This window comes from Dicentrarchus labrax, unplaced genomic scaffold, assembly GCF_905237075.1.
Source record: "Dicentrarchus labrax unplaced genomic scaffold, dlabrax2021, whole genome shotgun sequence".
NCBI classification, from domain to species: domain Eukaryota; kingdom Metazoa; phylum Chordata; class Actinopteri; family Moronidae; genus Dicentrarchus; species Dicentrarchus labrax.
This window is the reverse complement of record NW_026136708.1, coordinates 11,965,737-11,984,663: the sequence shown is the minus strand read 5'-3', so window position 1 is coordinate 11,984,663 and position 18,927 is coordinate 11,965,737. Positions and strand designations below refer to the sequence as shown.

The 18,927-nt window shown below is 40.8% G+C and overlaps 3 protein-coding genes across 3 annotated transcripts in view; all 3 read left to right on the top strand.

Annotated features, from left to right (window-relative positions):
* Window positions 1-4,418: 4,418 nt before the first annotated feature.
* Window positions 4,419-6,353, top strand: LOC127368174 (TOG array regulator of axonemal microtubules protein 1-like). The gene is made up of 5 exons (XM_051408705.1): window positions 4,419-4,684; window positions 5,047-5,152; window positions 5,245-5,486; window positions 5,598-5,756; window positions 6,005-6,353. Exons 1-5 carry the CDS (start codon window positions 4,668-4,670, stop codon window positions 6,132-6,134), a joined length of 654 nt encoding a protein of 217 aa, XP_051264665.1. The 5' UTR covers window positions 4,419-4,667; the 3' UTR covers window positions 6,135-6,353.
* Window positions 6,354-7,831: 1,478 nt separating this feature from the next.
* LOC127367936 (uncharacterized) lies at window positions 7,832-13,169 on the top strand. Its single transcript, XM_051408192.1, has 9 exons — window positions 7,832-7,963; window positions 8,144-8,290; window positions 10,178-10,724; window positions 10,999-11,195; window positions 11,332-11,450; window positions 11,853-11,958; window positions 12,045-12,286; window positions 12,402-12,560; window positions 12,822-13,169. The coding sequence occupies exons 1-9, from the start codon at window positions 7,832-7,834 to the stop codon at window positions 12,949-12,951; spliced, it is 1,779 nt and encodes a 592-aa protein (XP_051264152.1). The 3' UTR covers window positions 12,952-13,169.
* A 1,579-nt stretch (window positions 13,170-14,748) lies between these two features.
* LOC127368128 (disheveled-associated activator of morphogenesis 1-like) overlaps window positions 14,749-18,927 on the top strand; it is a 44,102-nt gene continuing 39,923 nt past the window's right edge. Inside the window, 1 exon segment of the mRNA XM_051408614.1 lies at window positions 14,749-14,892. The gene's annotated coding sequence lies outside the window, so the exon portion shown is untranslated.

Below are 18,927 nucleotides of genomic sequence, written 5' to 3'. Positions count from 1 at the left end.
TATTATTATTATTATCATTATTATTGTTATAGGAAATGAGTTGAGTCAACCCACCATAAACAGACCTCAGAGGCCTAATCCCAGCCTGTGGAGTCAGTTAGGCGTTTTTACAATTGATCAATATATAATATTAAATCACCATATCACGGCCATGTTAGTGCTATCATACGGACTGCTACTGCAGTGAGTATATCTGCCTATTTGATTATCTAGCATGTAAAGTTATTCTATAAACCATCCTACACATATAATATCGATGTATTGTCTTTGATAAAGAAACTAAAATCCTTTAAAGGCTGATCCTGACCCTGGAGAATTACAGTAACTGTTTCTCATTTGAACTCCATGTTATAGTGAATATTTTAGGTCATAGCTGACAGACTGGAGTCACTGCTTTTGACGTTCATCAGTTACTAGTGATTGCCTGTTGACCTGCAGTGTTGGGTGGTAAGGCATTACCAGTAATAATATTACAGTAATAATATTACTTTCCCCAGTAATTAGTAGTGTAAGTAATTACTAATAAATTAAAACAGTTGTTCTTACTGTAAGTTGGAAACACAATAACTGCAGTGAGTTTGTGTAAAATGAGCAATTTGGATGAATTTTGAGCAAATGATTATCTATGAATATGACATATATACATAGATGTTTTTATTTTTTTTACTTTTTTATACAATTCTCTGGCAGTTATGTGTTATAATAGCTTAATTAATCAATTTATAAAGGACGACATATAGTCCTACTGGGTAATTATTTAAAAGTTTTCCTTCACACATTAAAATCTACCTCCTCACGACTCCCCGTGAATCTTTGGTGTCCCCTACTGGGAGACAACCACTGTTATAGAGCATAACTTTGGTGGTAGCTGCCACAATAGTACAAAATGTAGCCCAAACTATAACCCACCCAAAACAATTTTACCCACCCAATTACATACAAAGTCGCCCTAATGAAAAAACTATTTCTTTATTTAGCTTTAACAGTTTGAAGTAACCAAACAATTCCCAAGAAAATGTTTCACAACAACTAGAAGGTGAATGCTCCATGTTAAAAGGCTGATGCTAAACTGCTGGCTTTAATTTGTATAAAGAAGCTGCTGAAGGTGTATGGTGGGAAAGATACTAATTAGTGAAAAGTTGAGTAAATCTCATAATGTCTTTAAGATGTGGAACATTATTTGGTTTGAACTGAGTTCAAGAGTTGAAAAATGTTTGAAAAAGTGAAGAAAAAATATGCATTTTAACTGCTAAAGTGCTGACAATTCAGAATATCTCCACAGTCACGGACAGACAGGTTGACAATAGTTTTACAGTTGAAGGAAGATAGACATCCTGTAATTCTATACAAGAAGCCCAGTTTGATATTTAATATTTGAGTCAATTGTTAATATGAATCTTGAATGATAGTCTGCTGTCAAGGCAAATTCCTCTGTATTTGTATGACTCAGCCAGAGTGATCTTTAAATAGCAGGATAGTCAGAGTCACTGGTGGAGAATATCATGTGCTTTTTGGAATACAACAATATAAGAAACAGACAAAGATAAACCATGCCCACTCAAAGATTTAAAGCTGTAAAGCATGTAACGTCAGCTTTGATCACACGCAGTTAAAATACGTCTCTTCTAAGGTTTCTGTGAGGAATATCATTTACACACATACACTACAACATCCATGGACTAACATGGAGAAAGCAATGGACTGCATTAACTGCTCAAGGTAACTGATGATATCACAAGCAGCCAGGACCAACCACTCAGATGGATCGTGTCTATGTTATTTTAAACTTTATGGTTAATATTTCAAACAAAGGAGATATACAATTACAAACAACCACCCTGGCCCACAAAAACAACCCAGAAATATGCTATATATATAAAAATATATAAGAGAAATTTCTGTGACACTATACATCATATAAATGAAGTAAGGTATAATCATATAAGCATACACTCTATATTACAATTGGGAAAATGGGAGGGAGCCTCTGTGTGAATCAGCATAGGCCCCACATCTTTATTTGGCATATTTGTCTTCTTCTCATGTTCGATGTGATTAAAAACATGAACAGTCCAAAGGCTGTAAGAAGGTTTCCATTTCAGCAGGGTTGAGCATCTGTCCAGCAAGGTGGCAAAGCTAATCGGATCATTTTATAAGGCAGGGTGAGCAACGTCTGTATGAATAACATTTTTCAACAGTGCTGTGTGTGTTCACGCAATGTGTTTTCAGCGACAACTGTTGAGTTGAAAGTAAATATAAAATTATAAAATAACAGAGAGGAATACACATTATAAACAAAGGTAACACAAGGAAACAATGCCACAACTTAAGTTTCACTTTCATAGATGAGACTTTCAGACATCATTTTCTGCAATAAACTAAAGTTCAATTTAAAAAATCCCATTGGCTTTGTGTCGAAAACCACCAGAGTGATGCTAACTTCTGGGTTGGCATACAAATATGTAATGCCTGCAGCACTCTATAGAATTAAGTTAAGTCAACAGTCAAGTTAAAGGTTGTTGTATAACATTGTTATCATACACACTACATGGGCAGCTTTTCAAGAGGTTTTTATGAGTTAGGGATTGATGTTTTTACATATTTATGTAAATATTCATTTATTTGAAGGAGTTGAAGGACATGTAAATACACCGGTAGCAGAGTGAGGTGAGCAGGTGAAACTGGGTTTGGATCAGTATTATTCTTGTCTTGAAATCAGGTTGTCAGCTCGATACAGCAACACAAATATTTGTTTTTATTCAAAATTCTGTTCCTCATGGTATTTTCCTTTTGGAACCTAGAATCTTCCAGAGTTCTAATGTCTTTGATCCGGTCTCATCGTGACATCAAATAGAACTTGTTCATGTGCAAGGTTTAGAACCAACAGCTTATAAAGACACACTGATCTGGTTTATTGAAAGTAGTCTTTCTTACTCGTTGGTGAAACTTAGTGAAACTTTTAGTGAAACTTCAGTGAAACTTCAGTGAAACATTGGTAAAACTCATGGCTTCAAATCTCTTCAATCGACTCCTTGGGAGGAGGAGGAGATCGGATAATGATAATGTAAGTACATCCAACTGTTTTATTCTCTAAGCATTCTGGTGTTCATATCTGAATATTTTTCAGAGAGGCATAGAGACCATCTGGTTGCTTTACTGCTTTAAGGGTATAAATACTGGCCCAAATAAAACAGCAGTATTTGTTCTGACTCGGCTTTCACAACAGTTTTGGGCTCAAAATTCCATAAATCCAAGTGTGAGAACTGAGCCTGCAACTTGTTGGAAGGTGTTTTGCACACTTTGTGTACTAAATTTAAGTTTAGCATACTGAAACTGTTAATAAACAATCAAACCAATTGTGAAATACTGTATTGTTATTTGAACTTTGAAATTATTTCATTCTTTATCACAGAATACTGAAAAGCACAGACAAGAGAGTCCCGGCTTAAGCAATCAGTCCAGGATCCTGGAAATACAGAGGGCTGAGAGGGAGGCTCTCATCAATCAGACAGAGAAGTTGTGTGCTGCAGTCACAAGGTGCAGCGATGCTGTGCTGCAGAGACTTGGACTCTCCATCCAGCAGGACCCCCTCTCTTCACCTCAGCCCCCAGCTAGTCCCAGACGAAGGCCTGAATCATCTGTCCCAGGACGGAGGATCAGACCTTCACATTTACTGCCTTTAAATTTTGAGGTGGCTGCATCCAGGACCCAGAAAAATCGCAGGAATCCTGAAACAATAGACGAGGAAGAAGAAGATGTGCATCTGGGCAATGACCGGACCTCCAGCCTATCAGGTTCCATCAGCTCAGTGGATACACAGACTCCCAGTGAGTTGAGGGAAATCTTGCTGATTGAAAGTCCTCTTGAGTTGTCACCTGTTGCACCTTCTCATCCTCCAGCAGCTCCAAAACTCAGGAGAAGAGTATCCCGTCTCCCTGTTATGTGGATGTACCTTAATGGAGCAGGTAAGTTCTTCTATAGACAAACTGATTACTCATAATGGCAGAGCTACATATTGTAACCAGGAACCCCAGAGGTTTTGAATATTGTTGAGCATTGTTGAACTTTTTTTTCAGGAATTCTAATAACTTATAATAATATAAATAAATATATGTTAATAGGTGAAGATGTGAACACAGTAAACGGGTAGAAATGTGACTGACTGATCTATGAATATTTTGATCTTAATCTGAACAGACAAAGAAGTAGCCGGTGGATATAGACTCCAGACGGCTAAACATCAGGTGGAGGAAATCCAGAAGGGACTGGAGAACTTTCGGCAAAAATCCATCCAGGCTGTACCCCGACCCCCAGCGGCACCAAAAAGGAACCAGCAAGGGAAACCTGTTGCTCCATCTCGTCGTCCAAAACTGGCCCCACAAAAGAAGACTGCAGTTTGTCAAAACTCTGTCCAGCCTGTACCCCAAGCCCCAGCGGCACCAAAAAGGGAACTGCAAGGGAAAACTGTTGCTCCAGCTCCTCCTCCAACACTGGCCCCACCCAAGAAGACAGGAGTTCGTCGTGGGACAACCCTGCAGTCCTCAAAGACTGCCATTGGAGTAAAGACACAAAATAAGTCCAAGCTCCAGACAGCAGACAAGAAGCCGCTGGAAGAACTGCAGCCACTTTCCAAACCAGTGGAGGGTCTTTCGCAATGCTTCAAGCTTATGAGTTTAGAAGACTGGTAAGACTCTGACACCATGCAATAGAGAAAATGATTTTCCATCTGCAGTGCCAACAACTTTTACTTCAACTATGTTTAATCCTATGTAGTAATTTCTCATATTATTTTAAGGTTAATTGTTGTTTGTTCATCTGGCTAGTCAACAGCCAACAGCTACTTTGCACAGCTCAGTATGGAGTCAGTAACTTCTATTAGTTAGTGCAACCATGAAACATTTTAGTAAATCAAAAACTGGAACTTGTAGTTTTATTTTATGTTTAGATGTGACAACTTTTATGGAAGATGTTTAAACTGAAGGTGTATCAGATTAGTGTTGTTCCTAAATTAAAGTACAGTTCAATAACTATGTCACCTCCACACAGGAAGAAGAAGATTGAAGGCCTGCGAACCGTCCAAGCCCTGGCCCAGCACCATCCAGACACACTGATGGAAAAACTTCATGAAGTGTGTCTGGCTGTGATAGAAGAGGTACTGAAGATATTTTCCTCTTTGTTTCTCTGTGTTTCATGCTGTTTTCATTTGTTGACCACTGACTGGTGATGTTTATTCTTACTCTCTAGGTTAAAAATCTACGCTCCTCAGTGGCCTGCGTAGCAATGGACACCATGGGGTATCTCTATGTCTACCTGCAGAAGGACATGGATACTCAGGCAGAGAGGACAGGCCGCACTCTGCTGCAGAAGATTGCACAGTCAAATGCAAACCTCTTTGTGCAGCAGCAGGCCAACAAGGCCCTGGAGGCACTGGCGCAGAATTGCAGCCCTGCTCGTGTCCTCACCACTCTGCTGAATAATGGGCTGAGGTAAGATCACAGTGGAGGATCAGAATCTATGAATAAGTGTAGTACATCAGCATTCAAAGGAAATGAAATGAAACAAAGCTAATAGATTTGTTTGTCTTTGTTCTTCCACAGCCACCTGAGCGCTGCAGTGAGAGCCTGCACAGCTCAGCAGCTTCACCTGCTGGCTGACGGACTAGGAGCAGCCGCAATCTTCACAGCAGGGAGGACCTTCACTCAGAGCTTCCTTACTGCGGTCAGTAAGATGTCTCTGGACGCTGCTGCCGAAGTCAGGTCAGTTATCAAGATGTGCATTTAGTTCACAAGGTTCAGAACTGTATGATTTGATGTCTTCTGGTTTGTGTCTTCTGTGACGGCCCCAAATGTCTGGGGATCCTTAGAGTCATACTTTTGCAACAAAATCTTGCATTGCAACAAAGATGAAGAGACTGATGTCTGTGACAGAAAAAGAGAAATTCTCTTTTTTTCCATCTTGTGCTTTGTACACTGAAGTGCTAAATACGAATTTTGTCTCTTAACAGACCCCATGGACATGCCATCCTCCAGAATCTGGCCCTTCACGAAGACTTTATGGATCTGTGGAGGGACATCGTCTCCGAAAAAGATCGAAGCCCACTGGAGAGAATTCTGAGGACCGCAAAGAAGACGTAAAGGCGGGGGACAACAAAGGGCAGAGGGCGGCACGCTGGTGCAGTGGTTAGCACTGTCACCTCACACAAAGACGGAGCAGCCTTTAAAGCAGCCGTGGAGGCTACTTTAAAGGCTGCTCCTGTCTGTGTGGAGTTTGCATGTTCTCGCCGTGTCTGCGTGGGTTTACTCCGGGATGCTCCGGTTTCCTCCCACACTCCAAAGATATGCAGCTTAGGTTAATTGGCTTCAAAATTATATTACTATTCTCAATTAAAAATTTAAGATTACATATTTTGTTGCTTTTTTAATGTAAGAGAGGAAGATGCTTTGGTGAGCTAACATAAAACAAAACTGAAATGTCACAAAATCATACTGAGACATAAAAGAGGCACACATGTCAACATAAAACTACATGTCTACAAGAGAGATTTTACCTTGCAGGCTGTTTCCCTCTTATCCACAAATCTTGGACAGTAGTTTTTCAGGCTACTTGGTGGCAACAGTGTCTCATCTTGTTAAGGTTAACTTTATTACACCTCTAAAAATTTAATAATTGGGTTTTTTAAAAACTCTTTAGCATTTTCACACTTCCGGCTTCCTCATCTCGCAAATCAATATGTGTTTTTCCTGGGTTTTTGATTAGATGCCTGAAATAAGGTCTGTGGTTAACACAAGCTTAAAAGATTTTCACATGTTGTTCTATGGCATAAAATATGTCAGTAAATACCCCACTCATGAATTTTGAAGATTTTACGTGTCTTAAAATAGGCGGTCGCTAACAAGTGGCTAAATGAGACTACAGAGGTTGTCTGTGCCACTAAACATCATCACACTGCACACAGAAGCTTAGCTTTGCGGTGAAGTAATGCTTGTTCATTTATAGTGTAACAGTACCTTTTCTATTTCCACAGATTCTATTTACTCTTAAAAAATCATAAAAATTGTGTTCATTTGTGAAGATTATGTTGCTGAATAAAATTTTCTTTTCTGCAACAATCCAAAATTAAGTGGAAAAATCCCATTGGCTTCGTGTTAAAAGAACCATGGTGATGCTAACTTACAGGCTGGCCTACAAAAATATGTAATTCCTGCAGCACTCTCTAAAAGTGACCCAGTAAGACAAGACACATCAGCCCAGCTTCCTACCAAAAAAATTACATCACTTCTGGTGTTATCAGTAAAGGTGGCCTTATTCTTTATTCTTATACTTGGATCCCCATTTGCTGCCACCAAGGTAGCAGCTACTCACTAAGTTGACTGACAAGCTATCATACCAATGAAAATATCCTTCATCACAGCTGCCCCCAGATTTGCAGGGTCAAATTTGCTGTCCCTGAGAAGGAGTGCAGATGTCTGGTGCCGTCTCTGGTAAAGAAGGAAGCAGGATGAGATGAGCAACTGGCTGGGTGTACTTCTGGTCATTCACCTGGATCTCCACTGTCCTGACCCTCCCGTCTGACCTTGGTGATGTGGCCAATAGCGTCGATGGCTACTCAGCTCAGAGTCATGATACACCACCTGAAGCAGCAATGGGCCATCAAGAGCAGGTTCGGCCTTGTATGTATTGTATTTGTGCCCTGATCCGATAGAATCTCCTCTGGTTTTCCCCAGCGTTATTTGAATCGATGGAGGGCCATCAAGAATTAACCCTGGTTTGGATTACTCAGAACATCTATGTGTACAGCCCAAGTAGTGAGGCACTTAAATAGTATGCCCCAATGCTTCTCATCACGACGTCCAACTCTTACCATGAACGGCCCAAAACAAACCATGCTCTTGTCCACGAAGGATGCAGTTCCTCCAACGAGTTTCAACAAAGAGCTGCTCGGAGCCTGGATGGTGGAGGTCAAGTAAGTGAGTGAGAGGGGCAGTGGTTATGGAGCTGAGAATGTGGCTTTCTGGAGCTGAGTGCCATCCTTAAGCTCAGCCTCTAGCTTGGATGAGCTATGCAATGAGCACAAAAATTCTGGGCAACCGGTCCTTCCCTGCCAGCTCCCTTATGGTCTTCCCATGGGTGATGTCATCTGCAGACTGTACCTCCAGGCCTTGGCTTCACTCAGTTCTTGGATCTCGGCAACTCTTGTGCCCATGAACACTTTGAATCTACAAGAGTCTGGCTGGAGCCATGTGAGCACCGTGGTGGAGTCTGTCCAGAGCACCACCTCCTGAAGCACCAGGTGAGTTCACACTGCAACAGCACTGCCAACTGGGCACCAGTCAGTGTAGCACATAACTCCAGCCATAGCATCGACTGCTGACACTTCAGGTCCATTCTCGACTGTGCTGTCAGGAAGGCTACTTCCACCTTGCCATCTGGGCCGTCGGTGCGCAGGCAAGCAACTGTGCTGTAGGCCTTCTTATCACAGAAGATATGGAGGCTTCTGACAGAGCAGGGGTGGTCCAGAGGTCGGCTTGTATAGCATCATTGCAGGACAATCTCTGGAAGGTGTTGAAGCTCATCTTCCCAAGTTAGCCACACCTTGAGGGTGTTGTCTGACAGGCACAGTCATCCTACTTTCTCACTCTGTCCCATAGGTGCTGCACAATGACTTTGGCCTGTGTTTTTTGTCTGCACCAGACCAGACTGATGAGCAGTCATCAAGGTGAGCTAGAACTGATGCCTGTGACACTGGTGCTCCGAAGGAAGGGGTGACAAAAGAGCAACATGTTCTAATGCATGATATCCCAGTAACCATTTTCTTAACAATATTTTCAATATGTTTCTCCCATGATAGCTACCCATTGAGTGTTACACCAAACAAATTTGCTTCTCAAACCTGTTCAATATCTAAGCCTTTGAGTGATAGGCACAGTTGATTATTATTCTTAGTTGCATGTATTGCCCTGAATATAATACTTTTGGTTTTTGCTACATTCAAAACAAGTCTGTTGTCAAATATCCAATCAAATAATGATTGCAGTTCAGATTGCAGAGCATTCGTTAAGTCAGTTATATTAGCTACTGCAAAATATATAGTTGTATCATCTGCAAAAAGACTGATACTGCATGTATCCAACACATAAAACATTGAACTTTTAGAGCAATATTATTACTTATTATATAAGCAGTTCAAGTTAAAGGTTGTTTTATTACAGTGTTATCATACAGCACACTAAATGCTTGCATGATTCACACTATGGGCAGCAGTGATCAGGGCCATTATAAGAGAGGGGAACCACAGTAATATAGAGATTGTTAAGGTTGCCACTATTCTAGCAAGCTTAGAAATAGGTTGTGCAGGATGTGCATGGATGTAAAGATTCACCTTATTGAATGTGTGGTTATTAAATATATAAAAACACCGGAAGCAGAGTGTGAGGTGAGCAGGTGAAACTGGGTTTGGATCAGTATTATTCTTGTCTTTGAATCTGAACCACTTTCTTAAATAAAACCAGGTTGTCAGCTCCATACAGCAGCACAAATATTTGTTTTTATTTGAATTTCAGTTCCTTATATGCTGTTTTCCTTCTGTGCATAAATTGGAACCTAGAATCTTCCAGAGTTCTAATGTCTTTGATCCAGTCTCATCGTGACATCAAATAGAACTTGTTCATGTGCAAGGTTTAGAACCAACAGCTTATAAAGACACACTGATCTGGTTTAGTGAAAGTAGTCTTTGTTACTCGTTGGTGAAACTTAGTGAAACTTTAGTGAAACTCATGGCTTCAAACATCTTCAATCGATTTGGGAGGAGATTAGATGATAATAATGTAAGTACAACCAACTGTTTTATTCTCTAAGCATTCTGGTGTTCAGGTCTGAATATTTTTCAGAGATGCATATAGACCATCTGATTTCTTAACTGGTTTATGGGTTTTAAAATTACTGGCCCAAATAAAACAGTATTTTCTCTGACTCAGCTTTCACAACAATGTTAGACAAAAAAATCCCATAAAGCCTAGTGTGAAAACTGAGGCTACAACTTAGTGTTACCCTTTGTGTACTCAATTTAAGTTTAGCATACTGAAACTGTTAATAAACAATCAAACCAATTGTGAAATACTGTATTGTTATTTGAACTCAACTGACTTCAATGTTGAAATTATTTCTTTTTTTATCACAGAGTACTGAAAAGCACTGGAGACAAGAGAGTCCCAGTGACTACAGCAATCAGTCCAGGATCCTGGATATACTGAGGGTTGAGAGGGAGGCTCTCATCAGTCATTCAGAGAGGTTGTGTGCTGCAGTCACAAGGCGCACCGATGCTGTGCTGGAGAGACTTGGACTCTCTAACCAGCAGGTCCCCCTCTCTTCACCTCAGCCCCCAGCTGGTCCCAGACGAAGGCCTGAATCATCTGTCCCAGGACGGAAGATCAGACCTTCACGTTTACCGCCTTTAAAAGCTGAGGTGGTGAGCAACAGCAGGAATCCCCAAACAAAGGATGAGGAGGAAGAAGACGTGTATCTTGGCAATGACAGCACATCAGCTTCCATCAGCACACTGGATACTCTGACTCCCAGTGAGCTGAGGGAAATCTCGCTGATTCAAAGTCCTGTTGAGGTGTCACCTCCTCAGACACCTGTTGCTCCCTCTCATCCTCCAGCAGCTCCAAAACTCAGGAGAAGAGTATCCCGTCTCCCTGTTATGTGGATGTTACTCAATGGAGCAGGTTAGTTCTTCTATAGACAAACTGATTACTCATAATGGCAGAGCTAATAACTTCAAAGAAGTTGTAACCAGGAACTCCAGAGGTTTCTGTTATTGTTGAGCATTGTTGAAACCTTTATGTGTCATTCTCTGTTGGAATCACAAAGCACAAAATTATCATGTATTCTCATAAGTCCTCAGCAGTTTGAAGTACAGATATGTTAATAGGTGCAGATGTGAACACAGTAAACGGGTAGAAATGTGACTGATGAATATTTTGATCTTAATCTGAACAGACAAAGAAGTAGCCGGTGGATATAGACTTCAGACGGCTAAATATCAGCTGGAGGAAATTCAGAAGGGACTGGAGAACTTTTGGCAAAACACCCTTCAGGCTGTACCCCAACCCCCAGCAGCACCAAAAAGGAACCAGCAAGGGAAACCTGTTGCTCCAGCTCGTCGTCCAACACTGGTCCCACAAAAGAAGACAGGAGTTCGTCAAAACTCTGTCCAGCCTGGACCCCAAGCCCCCGGCAGTCCAAAAAGGGAACTGTCAGGGAAAACTGTTGCTCGAGCTCTTCCAAACTGGCCCCACCCAAGAAGAGAGGGGTTTGTCGTGGGACTTTTAGACACAAAATAAGTCCAAGCTCCAGACACCAGACAAGAAGCCGCTGGAAGAACTGCAGCCACTTTCCAAACCAGTGGAGGGTCTTTCGCAATGCTTCAAGCTTATGAGTTCAGAAGACTGGTAAGACTCTGACACCATGCAATAGAGAAAAAAGATTTTCCATCTGCAGTGCCAACAACTTTTACTTCAACTATGTTTTTAATCCTATGTAGTCAGTTCTCATATTAGCTAAAATCTGATTTCAGTTCTGTGACTACATGTTTTGGGCTTTGGGGTTAATTGTTTGTTCTTCTGACTAGTCAACAGCCAACAGCTACTTTACACAGCTTAGTATGGAGCTAGTAACTTCTATTAGTTGGTGCAACCATGAAACATTTAAGTAAATCAAAAACTGGAACTTGTAGTTTTATTTTATGTTTAGATGTGACAACATTTGCAGAAGCAGTTCAAACTGAAGGTGTATCAGATTAGTGTTGTTCCTAAATTAAAGTACAGTTCAATAACTATGTCACCTCAACACAGGATGAAGAAGATTGAAGGCCTGCGAACCGTCCAAGCCCTGGCCCAGCACCATCCAGACACACTGATGGAAAAACTTCATGAAGTGTGTCTGGCTGTGATAGAAGAGGTACTGAAGATATTTTCCTCTATTTTCGTTTCATGCTGTTTTCATTTGTTGACCACTGACTGGTGATGTTTATTCTTACTCTCTAGGTTAAAAATCTACGCTCCTCAGTGGCCTGCGTAGCAATGGACACCATGGGGTATCTCTATGTCTACCTGCAGAAGGACATGGATACTCAGGCAGAGAGGACTGGCCGCACTCTGCTGCAGAAGATTGCACAGTCAAATGCAAACCTCTTTGTGCAGCAGCAGGCCAACAAGGCCCTGGAGGCACTGGCGCAGAATTGCAGCCCTGCTCGTGTCCTCACCACTCTGCTGAATAATGGGCTGAGGTAAGTCACATCACAGTGGAGGATCAGAATCTGTGAATAAGTGTAGTACATCAGCATTCAAAGGAAATGAAATGAAACAAAGCTAATAGATTTGTTTGTCTTTGTTCTTCCACAGCCACCTGAGCGCTGCAGTGAGAGCCTGCACAGCTCAGCAGCTTCACCTGCTGGCTGACGGACTAGGAGCAGCCGCAATCTTCACAGCAGGGAGGACCTTCACTCAGAGCTTCCTTACTGCGGTCAGTAAGATGTCTCTGGACGCTGCTGCCGAAGTCAGGTCAGTTATCAAGATGTGCATTTAGTTCACAAGGTTCAGAACTGTATGATTTGATGTCTTCTGGTTTGTGTCTTCTGTGACGGCCCCAAATGTCTGGGGATCCTTAGATTCATACTTTTGCAAAAAAATATTGCATTATGGTTAAAATTAAAGATGAAGAGATTGATGTCAGTGTAAAAAAAAAAAAAGAGAAATTTTCTTTTTTTCCCATATTGTGCTTTGTACACTGAAGTGCTAAATAAGAATCTTGTCTCTTAACAGGCCCCATGGACATGCCATCCTCCAGGAACTGGCCCTTCACGGAGACTTTATGGATCTGTGGAAGAACATCATCTCCGAAAAAGATCGAAGCCCACTGGAGAGAATTCTGAGGACAGCAAAGAAGACGTAAAGGCGGGGGACAACAAAGGGCAGAGGGCGGCACGCTGGTGCAGTGGTTAGCACTGTCACCTCACACAAAGACGGAGCAGCCTTTAAAGCAGCCATGGAGGCTACTTTAAAGGCTGCTCCTGTCTGTGTGGAGTTTGCATGTTCTCGCCGTGTCTGCGTGGGTTTACTCCGGGATGCTCCGGTTTCCTCCCACACTCCAAAGATATGCAGCTTAGGTTAATTGGCTTCAAAGTTTCCCAATTATATTACTATTCTCAATAAAAATTTTAAAGATTACATATTTTGTTGCTTTTTTAATGTAGCTGACAGGAAGATGCTTTGGTGAGCTAACATAAAACAAAACTGAAATATCACAAAATCATACTGAGACATAAGACAGGTGACAAAAAATAAAATAAACAAAATAAAATGTATTTAAACAAAACAATTCTTTATGTTTGAAACAATAACAATATCAGTGTCAGCATTTTCTGGGAGGGTTTTTATTTAAATGATGGTATATGGGTTAAAATTAAAGCAATCAGGAAAGAACACCTGTAGCACTGTAGCAGACAATAATGTAATAACTACCATTAACGTTAATTTGCCTATAATGTAATAACATTTCTGAACCCTACTCTTTTATTTCTTTGTTTGTGTAAGTTGATGGTGAGACTTATCTTCAGCCCAGCCTTCTACTTCTTCCATTATACAGTTTACCTTTATGCCACCAGAGGGCACCAGATTATTATTGATGACAACTACCAATAAAAGCAGAAAAATATAGTTTAATTACTGAAATGGTTACTTTGCAAAATAGTTGCCCTTAAAGTTTCTGTCTGTTGACTATTTAATGTGAACGGCAGCTGAATACAGACCTGTAATATGTATTATCAAGCAGTGTCCTGTACTTTGTTCTCATTGCAATTTGAAGATACACTATAAACTTTAATAAAAAGACCCTAGGACACTGAAATGGGATTTTAGCCCATCCCCACTCCCTAACACTAGACTTCACCATGAAATATAACTAGAATCCTTCATAAATCTTTTATTTGTCATTGTGTGACTTTATTTCCAATTTAGACATAAACTACTTTTTTTTTTATCGTAAATTCATTACATGTTAGTTAAAGTAAACATTTTAGTGTAGTGTCCTCAGGTTTTTACTCAGTCCTGTTATCTTGACACATCCTCCCCCCTAAACATTTAGGGAAATTTCACAAGCCACATAAAGCAGCATCAGTTCTGTGTTCTGAAGGCCATGGGAAGCTAAGAAGTAACACGTGTATGATTTATTTATTATGGTAAATTATGTCTTAGATGTTTTTGTCTTTTTTTTAAAGATAGTTTTGGTAAACCACCTGGTGCTAAAGTGTTCTTACTCATAACATTGATATATTTGCTAAAAACCCAGACTGTAACTTATTGTCCTTTTTTCGTGAAATGCAAAATCTTGAGTTTATAGACCATATAACAAATAAATAAAATGCCATGAGATTGACAATTACACATTTTTAATAGTTTAACATGTGTTATTAGATACAATGTTGAAAAAAAAAGCTAAAGAATGAAGTTTAACTTTCAGAAGTTTACAACATGCCAAATAAAGTCTCCACTTAATGCATTTTTGTGAATATTATTAAAGAAAGAAACAAAGATAAACCACGCACACTGAAGGATTTACATCTGTAATGCACGTAGCATGCACTTACAACAGGTTTCTGCTGAAGAGCGTCGTTTTTACATCCGACACTACATCACCCATGAAGCACTGGGTGGCGCCTGCGCATTAACTGCTCGAGTAAAAACCGATGACATCACGCAGCCCGGACCAACCAGTCTGTTGAATCATCTCCGTGCCGTCTGGACTCTGTGCTTCTTCTTCGTTCATTTACTTTTCTGGCATTGTCGGATGAACTTTGTGGACACAGTTAACAAGAGCAATGTTCACGGTGACGAGGTAAGGATGAAACTCTTCCCACAGCGGCTGAGACAATGCCCGCAGTGAGCAGCCGCACCGGGCCGTTTGGTTGCGTTGTTGTCGGTGGTGACCTCCGTACCGGTGTGGCCACTCAATAGTACAACAGCCATCATTAACTGTGGCGAGTTTTGGAGGCTGCTCAAGCGTTTTGTTGTTGAGTTTCCCGAGCGTCCTCCTACAGCGTCAGTGGCTCTTAACCCGGTCTAGACGGGGGTGAGCAGACAGGAGTCGGGTGACATTTGCATCTCTTTTGCAAATTGTTTTTGTTTTGTCAGTTTTGTCTGTTGGTGAGGGTAAAAGCTGACCGACGGCTTCCTCTAATGGGAGCAAACGACTGTCCATACTGGGGACCTCCAGGGTCCCTGAGAAGACCCCCTGAGGGCTCCCAGGAAAGTGAGAAAAAGTCTATTGTTTGTATCCTTTGGGGGTCTTTAAACTGAGATATATATACAATGCCTGAAGGTGGACATGGCAGTGTTTATAATGAATGGATTTGGGGCCAGAATGGTAACTCTGACTACCTATAATGTAAACAATATAGTAACTGTTTGACCCAGTAGATGTAGTATAGCCTGACTGATTTTTTCCCCCAACAATGATATATTGTTTAGAATTTATTTATTTATTTATTTTTACATAAAAGACATTAAAAACAAACATTTTTGATCATTTTACTGTTGAATTCAGTTGTCAGTGATCTGGAGCTAATGGATACATTGTTTCTTATTTATACTTCAAATGTATGTTGGGCATTTCTTAGTACTTATCTGTAAAAACATACACTGATACCGATATAACTGCAGTAAGCTAATATTGCCCGATATATCTGCCCAGTGAGGCTGTGCACAGTAGGCACACAGGTCCACAAATGCTTGATAACCTCTTATCTTACCTTTTTAAAGATTTGGTTTGAGCTCTACAATATGCTATGGATTACAACAACTTTGCACATAACCCAAAATAAAATGGTTGTCATTATATTGATATTCAGGGTAGACTGTCTCTTCATGTACTACGATACATTCTCATCTCCGATTGATTAATTGAGTTCTCCTACAGCCCTCTTAAAGATCCCTAACTGCCACTTTACCCTTGATGAAAGAGATTGGCTTCTGGAGCCGGTCAGACATAAAATACTTCACCTGTTCTGAGTTAAAACTCACTTGTATCCCTCTCCTGAGAAGCGGAATAACTCACTTGTGAAAGCCATGAAGTTACCGGTCAATCAGAGAGCACAACACAGAGATTATCACAGCGTGGTCATTCTAGTGGTAGGTTTATACCCAGTTATGTGCTTATCAGAAAAGGCTTGCATTCCCGAGAATTAAAATGCTCTAAATCATTGAGGGGGCCTGTACGTGCTTGTAATGGGCCGCTGCCTTGTGAGAGGGCTTACTGCTGTGGTGGGATCTGCAGAGATGTTTTCACTGTAAACATGGGAGAAGCCTTACATGATGTTCCATGCTGTTATTTTGTCCACAGTGTTAATGCTCAGACAGGGAGTTGGCTGCTTACAGATCAGCCTGGAAAGGCTCTGACATTTGAATTGCGTGGTTTGTTTCTCTGAGTGCACGTTGCAGGTGATTGTTGTAACTGCATGATTTCCCAAGTGGTTTGTGCTGATATATTGTATATCCATAGGCCAATATTATTGAGTGACAGATATTGGCATAAATAGTTGGTGACACCAATATAGTCTGATTAAACTGTAACCTCATTTGATCCTGTTCATAATGACAAAGACTGTTTTCCTGTTAGGACAGACTGTCGTGTGTGCATGCATGTTACCAGTACTAACCCCATTATCACAAATCACCCATTTGCCTGAAGGGGTTTTACATTTACATTGTTTATTTATTCCACATCAGGGTTTTAACAGTGAACCCTCATACTCAGGTAGTGACTGAGTGTGTTTATTCTGCTTTTTATGCTTAAGTCCTTATTGTGTCTTCTTGCCTGACAAACACATTAGGAATTGCATGTATCTTAACAAGCTTGTTGCTGTGTCTTAGTTCAGCGTATTAGTTGCTGTTAGCAGCTCTGCCAGTCAGCTGTATATCATTGCTTCCTCTACCCAAGCACGCCCTTCGGCTACAGCAACTACCGTCTTGTTTTGTTGGCACTGGTCATTTGTTGATGTTTCTCGTCATCTGCCTGTTGTCACAGACACGGACACGGCCTGTGCTGCTGACGGGGACGGAATTTGATAAAAAAAAAAAAAACTGTCCTTGGTGGAACTGACTGCTGCATTGTGACTCAGTTTCAGTTGGCACTGTCGGAGAACTGGAGGACACATCGGCCAATTGTGTCTGTTGGGATTTAAGCTCTTCTGTTCCTACATTTTCTCAGTCGTGACCATTCAAAACTGACAGCAGCTGAGCATAAATGCTAAAAGAAAAGTGAATAAAATCTGACTTTATTGATATATTAGTCATCCCTATGAACTGATACATGAAAACTGGTAAATGTCTTTTATTCACTTCTTCTCCACAGAGTAAACCAATCACATTAAAGTTGTCAGACGGTGGCTGTGCACTGTACATGGTGCTCTCCTGTCTGTCAGCACACACAAACACTTCTGGAGTTCTCCTGGGGAACTGGGTTAATGAACTGAGTGTTACGTTTCACAGGACTGGCAATGCAGCAGGAGGGGAGCCGGGGGGGGCAGCTTCCCTGGATGGCTCACATTAACCACTACAGAGTGAAAGAGTAAACGACAGCATCAACAATAGAGGGGGAGGTATAGACTAATTATTTTTTCAAAGGTGGGTGTCATTTAGGAGTGGCTGTAACACAGCTGAGCCCTTAAGACCACCATATGTCAGCATGGTGTCTGGATGTTGTGGTGGCATTAGTGTATAGAGGCAGGCGTTGAACCACAGCTCTGAGAGGGCCGTTTTCCTCGTGAGAACAATGAAAATGAACATCCTGATTTAGGAGGTCAGTGGTTATATCAGCTTTCTTCATCATTCTGACCCATGTCAGGAATATAAATTATGTTGTCACAGTAGATCCTGCTCTTGGAAACATAATAATTACTTTAGTTCAGTTATTTAGTGGATATGTATTTATACTTACTGAAATATGAATGACTCATTTGGCACAGTCAGTAAAAGAATAGTTATATTAGTATGAGAAGGTAGCAAATCCAGTTAGTGTACATACCATAGTTACTTGAATCAGCTCTAAGATTGTTTGTGTCACATCGTAAGTATTCTTACCACATAAGAGGTTAGGCAGAGTGACAAAGTACCGTGAGACAATATGATTTTGTCTATTGTCAGTGATTTTGCCATAATATATAAATATACCGTAGTATCTGTGCCTTTGAATGTGTCAGGGTGTATTGGGCTGTGGTGGATGTGTGTAGACGTGCTTTATGGTAACTTGGACAAACGATATATCTCAATATATATTCATATTACATGTACTATGACAGAGGATATTATAACCACACCTACTCCTCAAGTAACCGAGTAACCTGCTTATTATTCTCTCAGTTAATTGTTTACAGAATGTTGCAATTTTCAAATCCTTACAGTTGAGAAGATGAAACCAGAGATGTTTGGGGTTGTTGCTTGAAAAGTGATTGACAATTAATCAATTATCAAAACAGTTCATAGATAATAATAACTAATTGTGTTATTTCTACTTAATACACAGTAAAGAAGTTGAAGAGGAGAGTGATCGACTGTCTAAAAATGTTCTTTGCTTTAGACCCATATCAGAATGGGACACCCGCAATCGTGCCAGTGCTAACAGCAAATTTATCAGAGCTAGAGCAACCATTTCCAGACTAATTCAGCAATGTTTATCGATGAAGTGACCTAAAGAGTATATTGAATTGTTTGGGGGAAGCATCGTTTCCTGCTGGTCCTGCTTCGTGTTCTCAGATCAGGCTCTCTCTGTATGATGTGTAGTGGATCCTGTGGGATAAACTGTGGACCTGCAGCACTCTGTTGGCCCGTCACAACAATAGGCCTGTATGACTGTTTGAATGTGCCATTCTTTGCG

Coding starts and splice junctions, on each gene's coding strand:
- LOC127368174 (XM_051408705.1), top strand. Junction 5,153..5,244: donor GTCTGGCTGTGATAGAAGAG/GTACTGAAGATA, acceptor CTTACTCTCTAG/GTTAAAAATCTACGCTCCTC. Junction 5,487..5,597: donor CTGCTGAATAATGGGCTGAG/GTAAGATCACAG, acceptor GTTCTTCCACAG/CCACCTGAGCGCTGCAGTGA.
- LOC127367936 (XM_051408192.1), top strand. CDS start 7,832: ATGCTTCTCATCACGACGTCCAACTCTTACCATGAACGGCCCAAAACA. Junction 10,725..10,998: donor GATGTTACTCAATGGAGCAG/GTTAGTTCTTCT, acceptor TAATCTGAACAG/ACAAAGAAGTAGCCGGTGGA. Junction 12,287..12,401: donor CTGCTGAATAATGGGCTGAG/GTAAGTCACATC, acceptor GTTCTTCCACAG/CCACCTGAGCGCTGCAGTGA.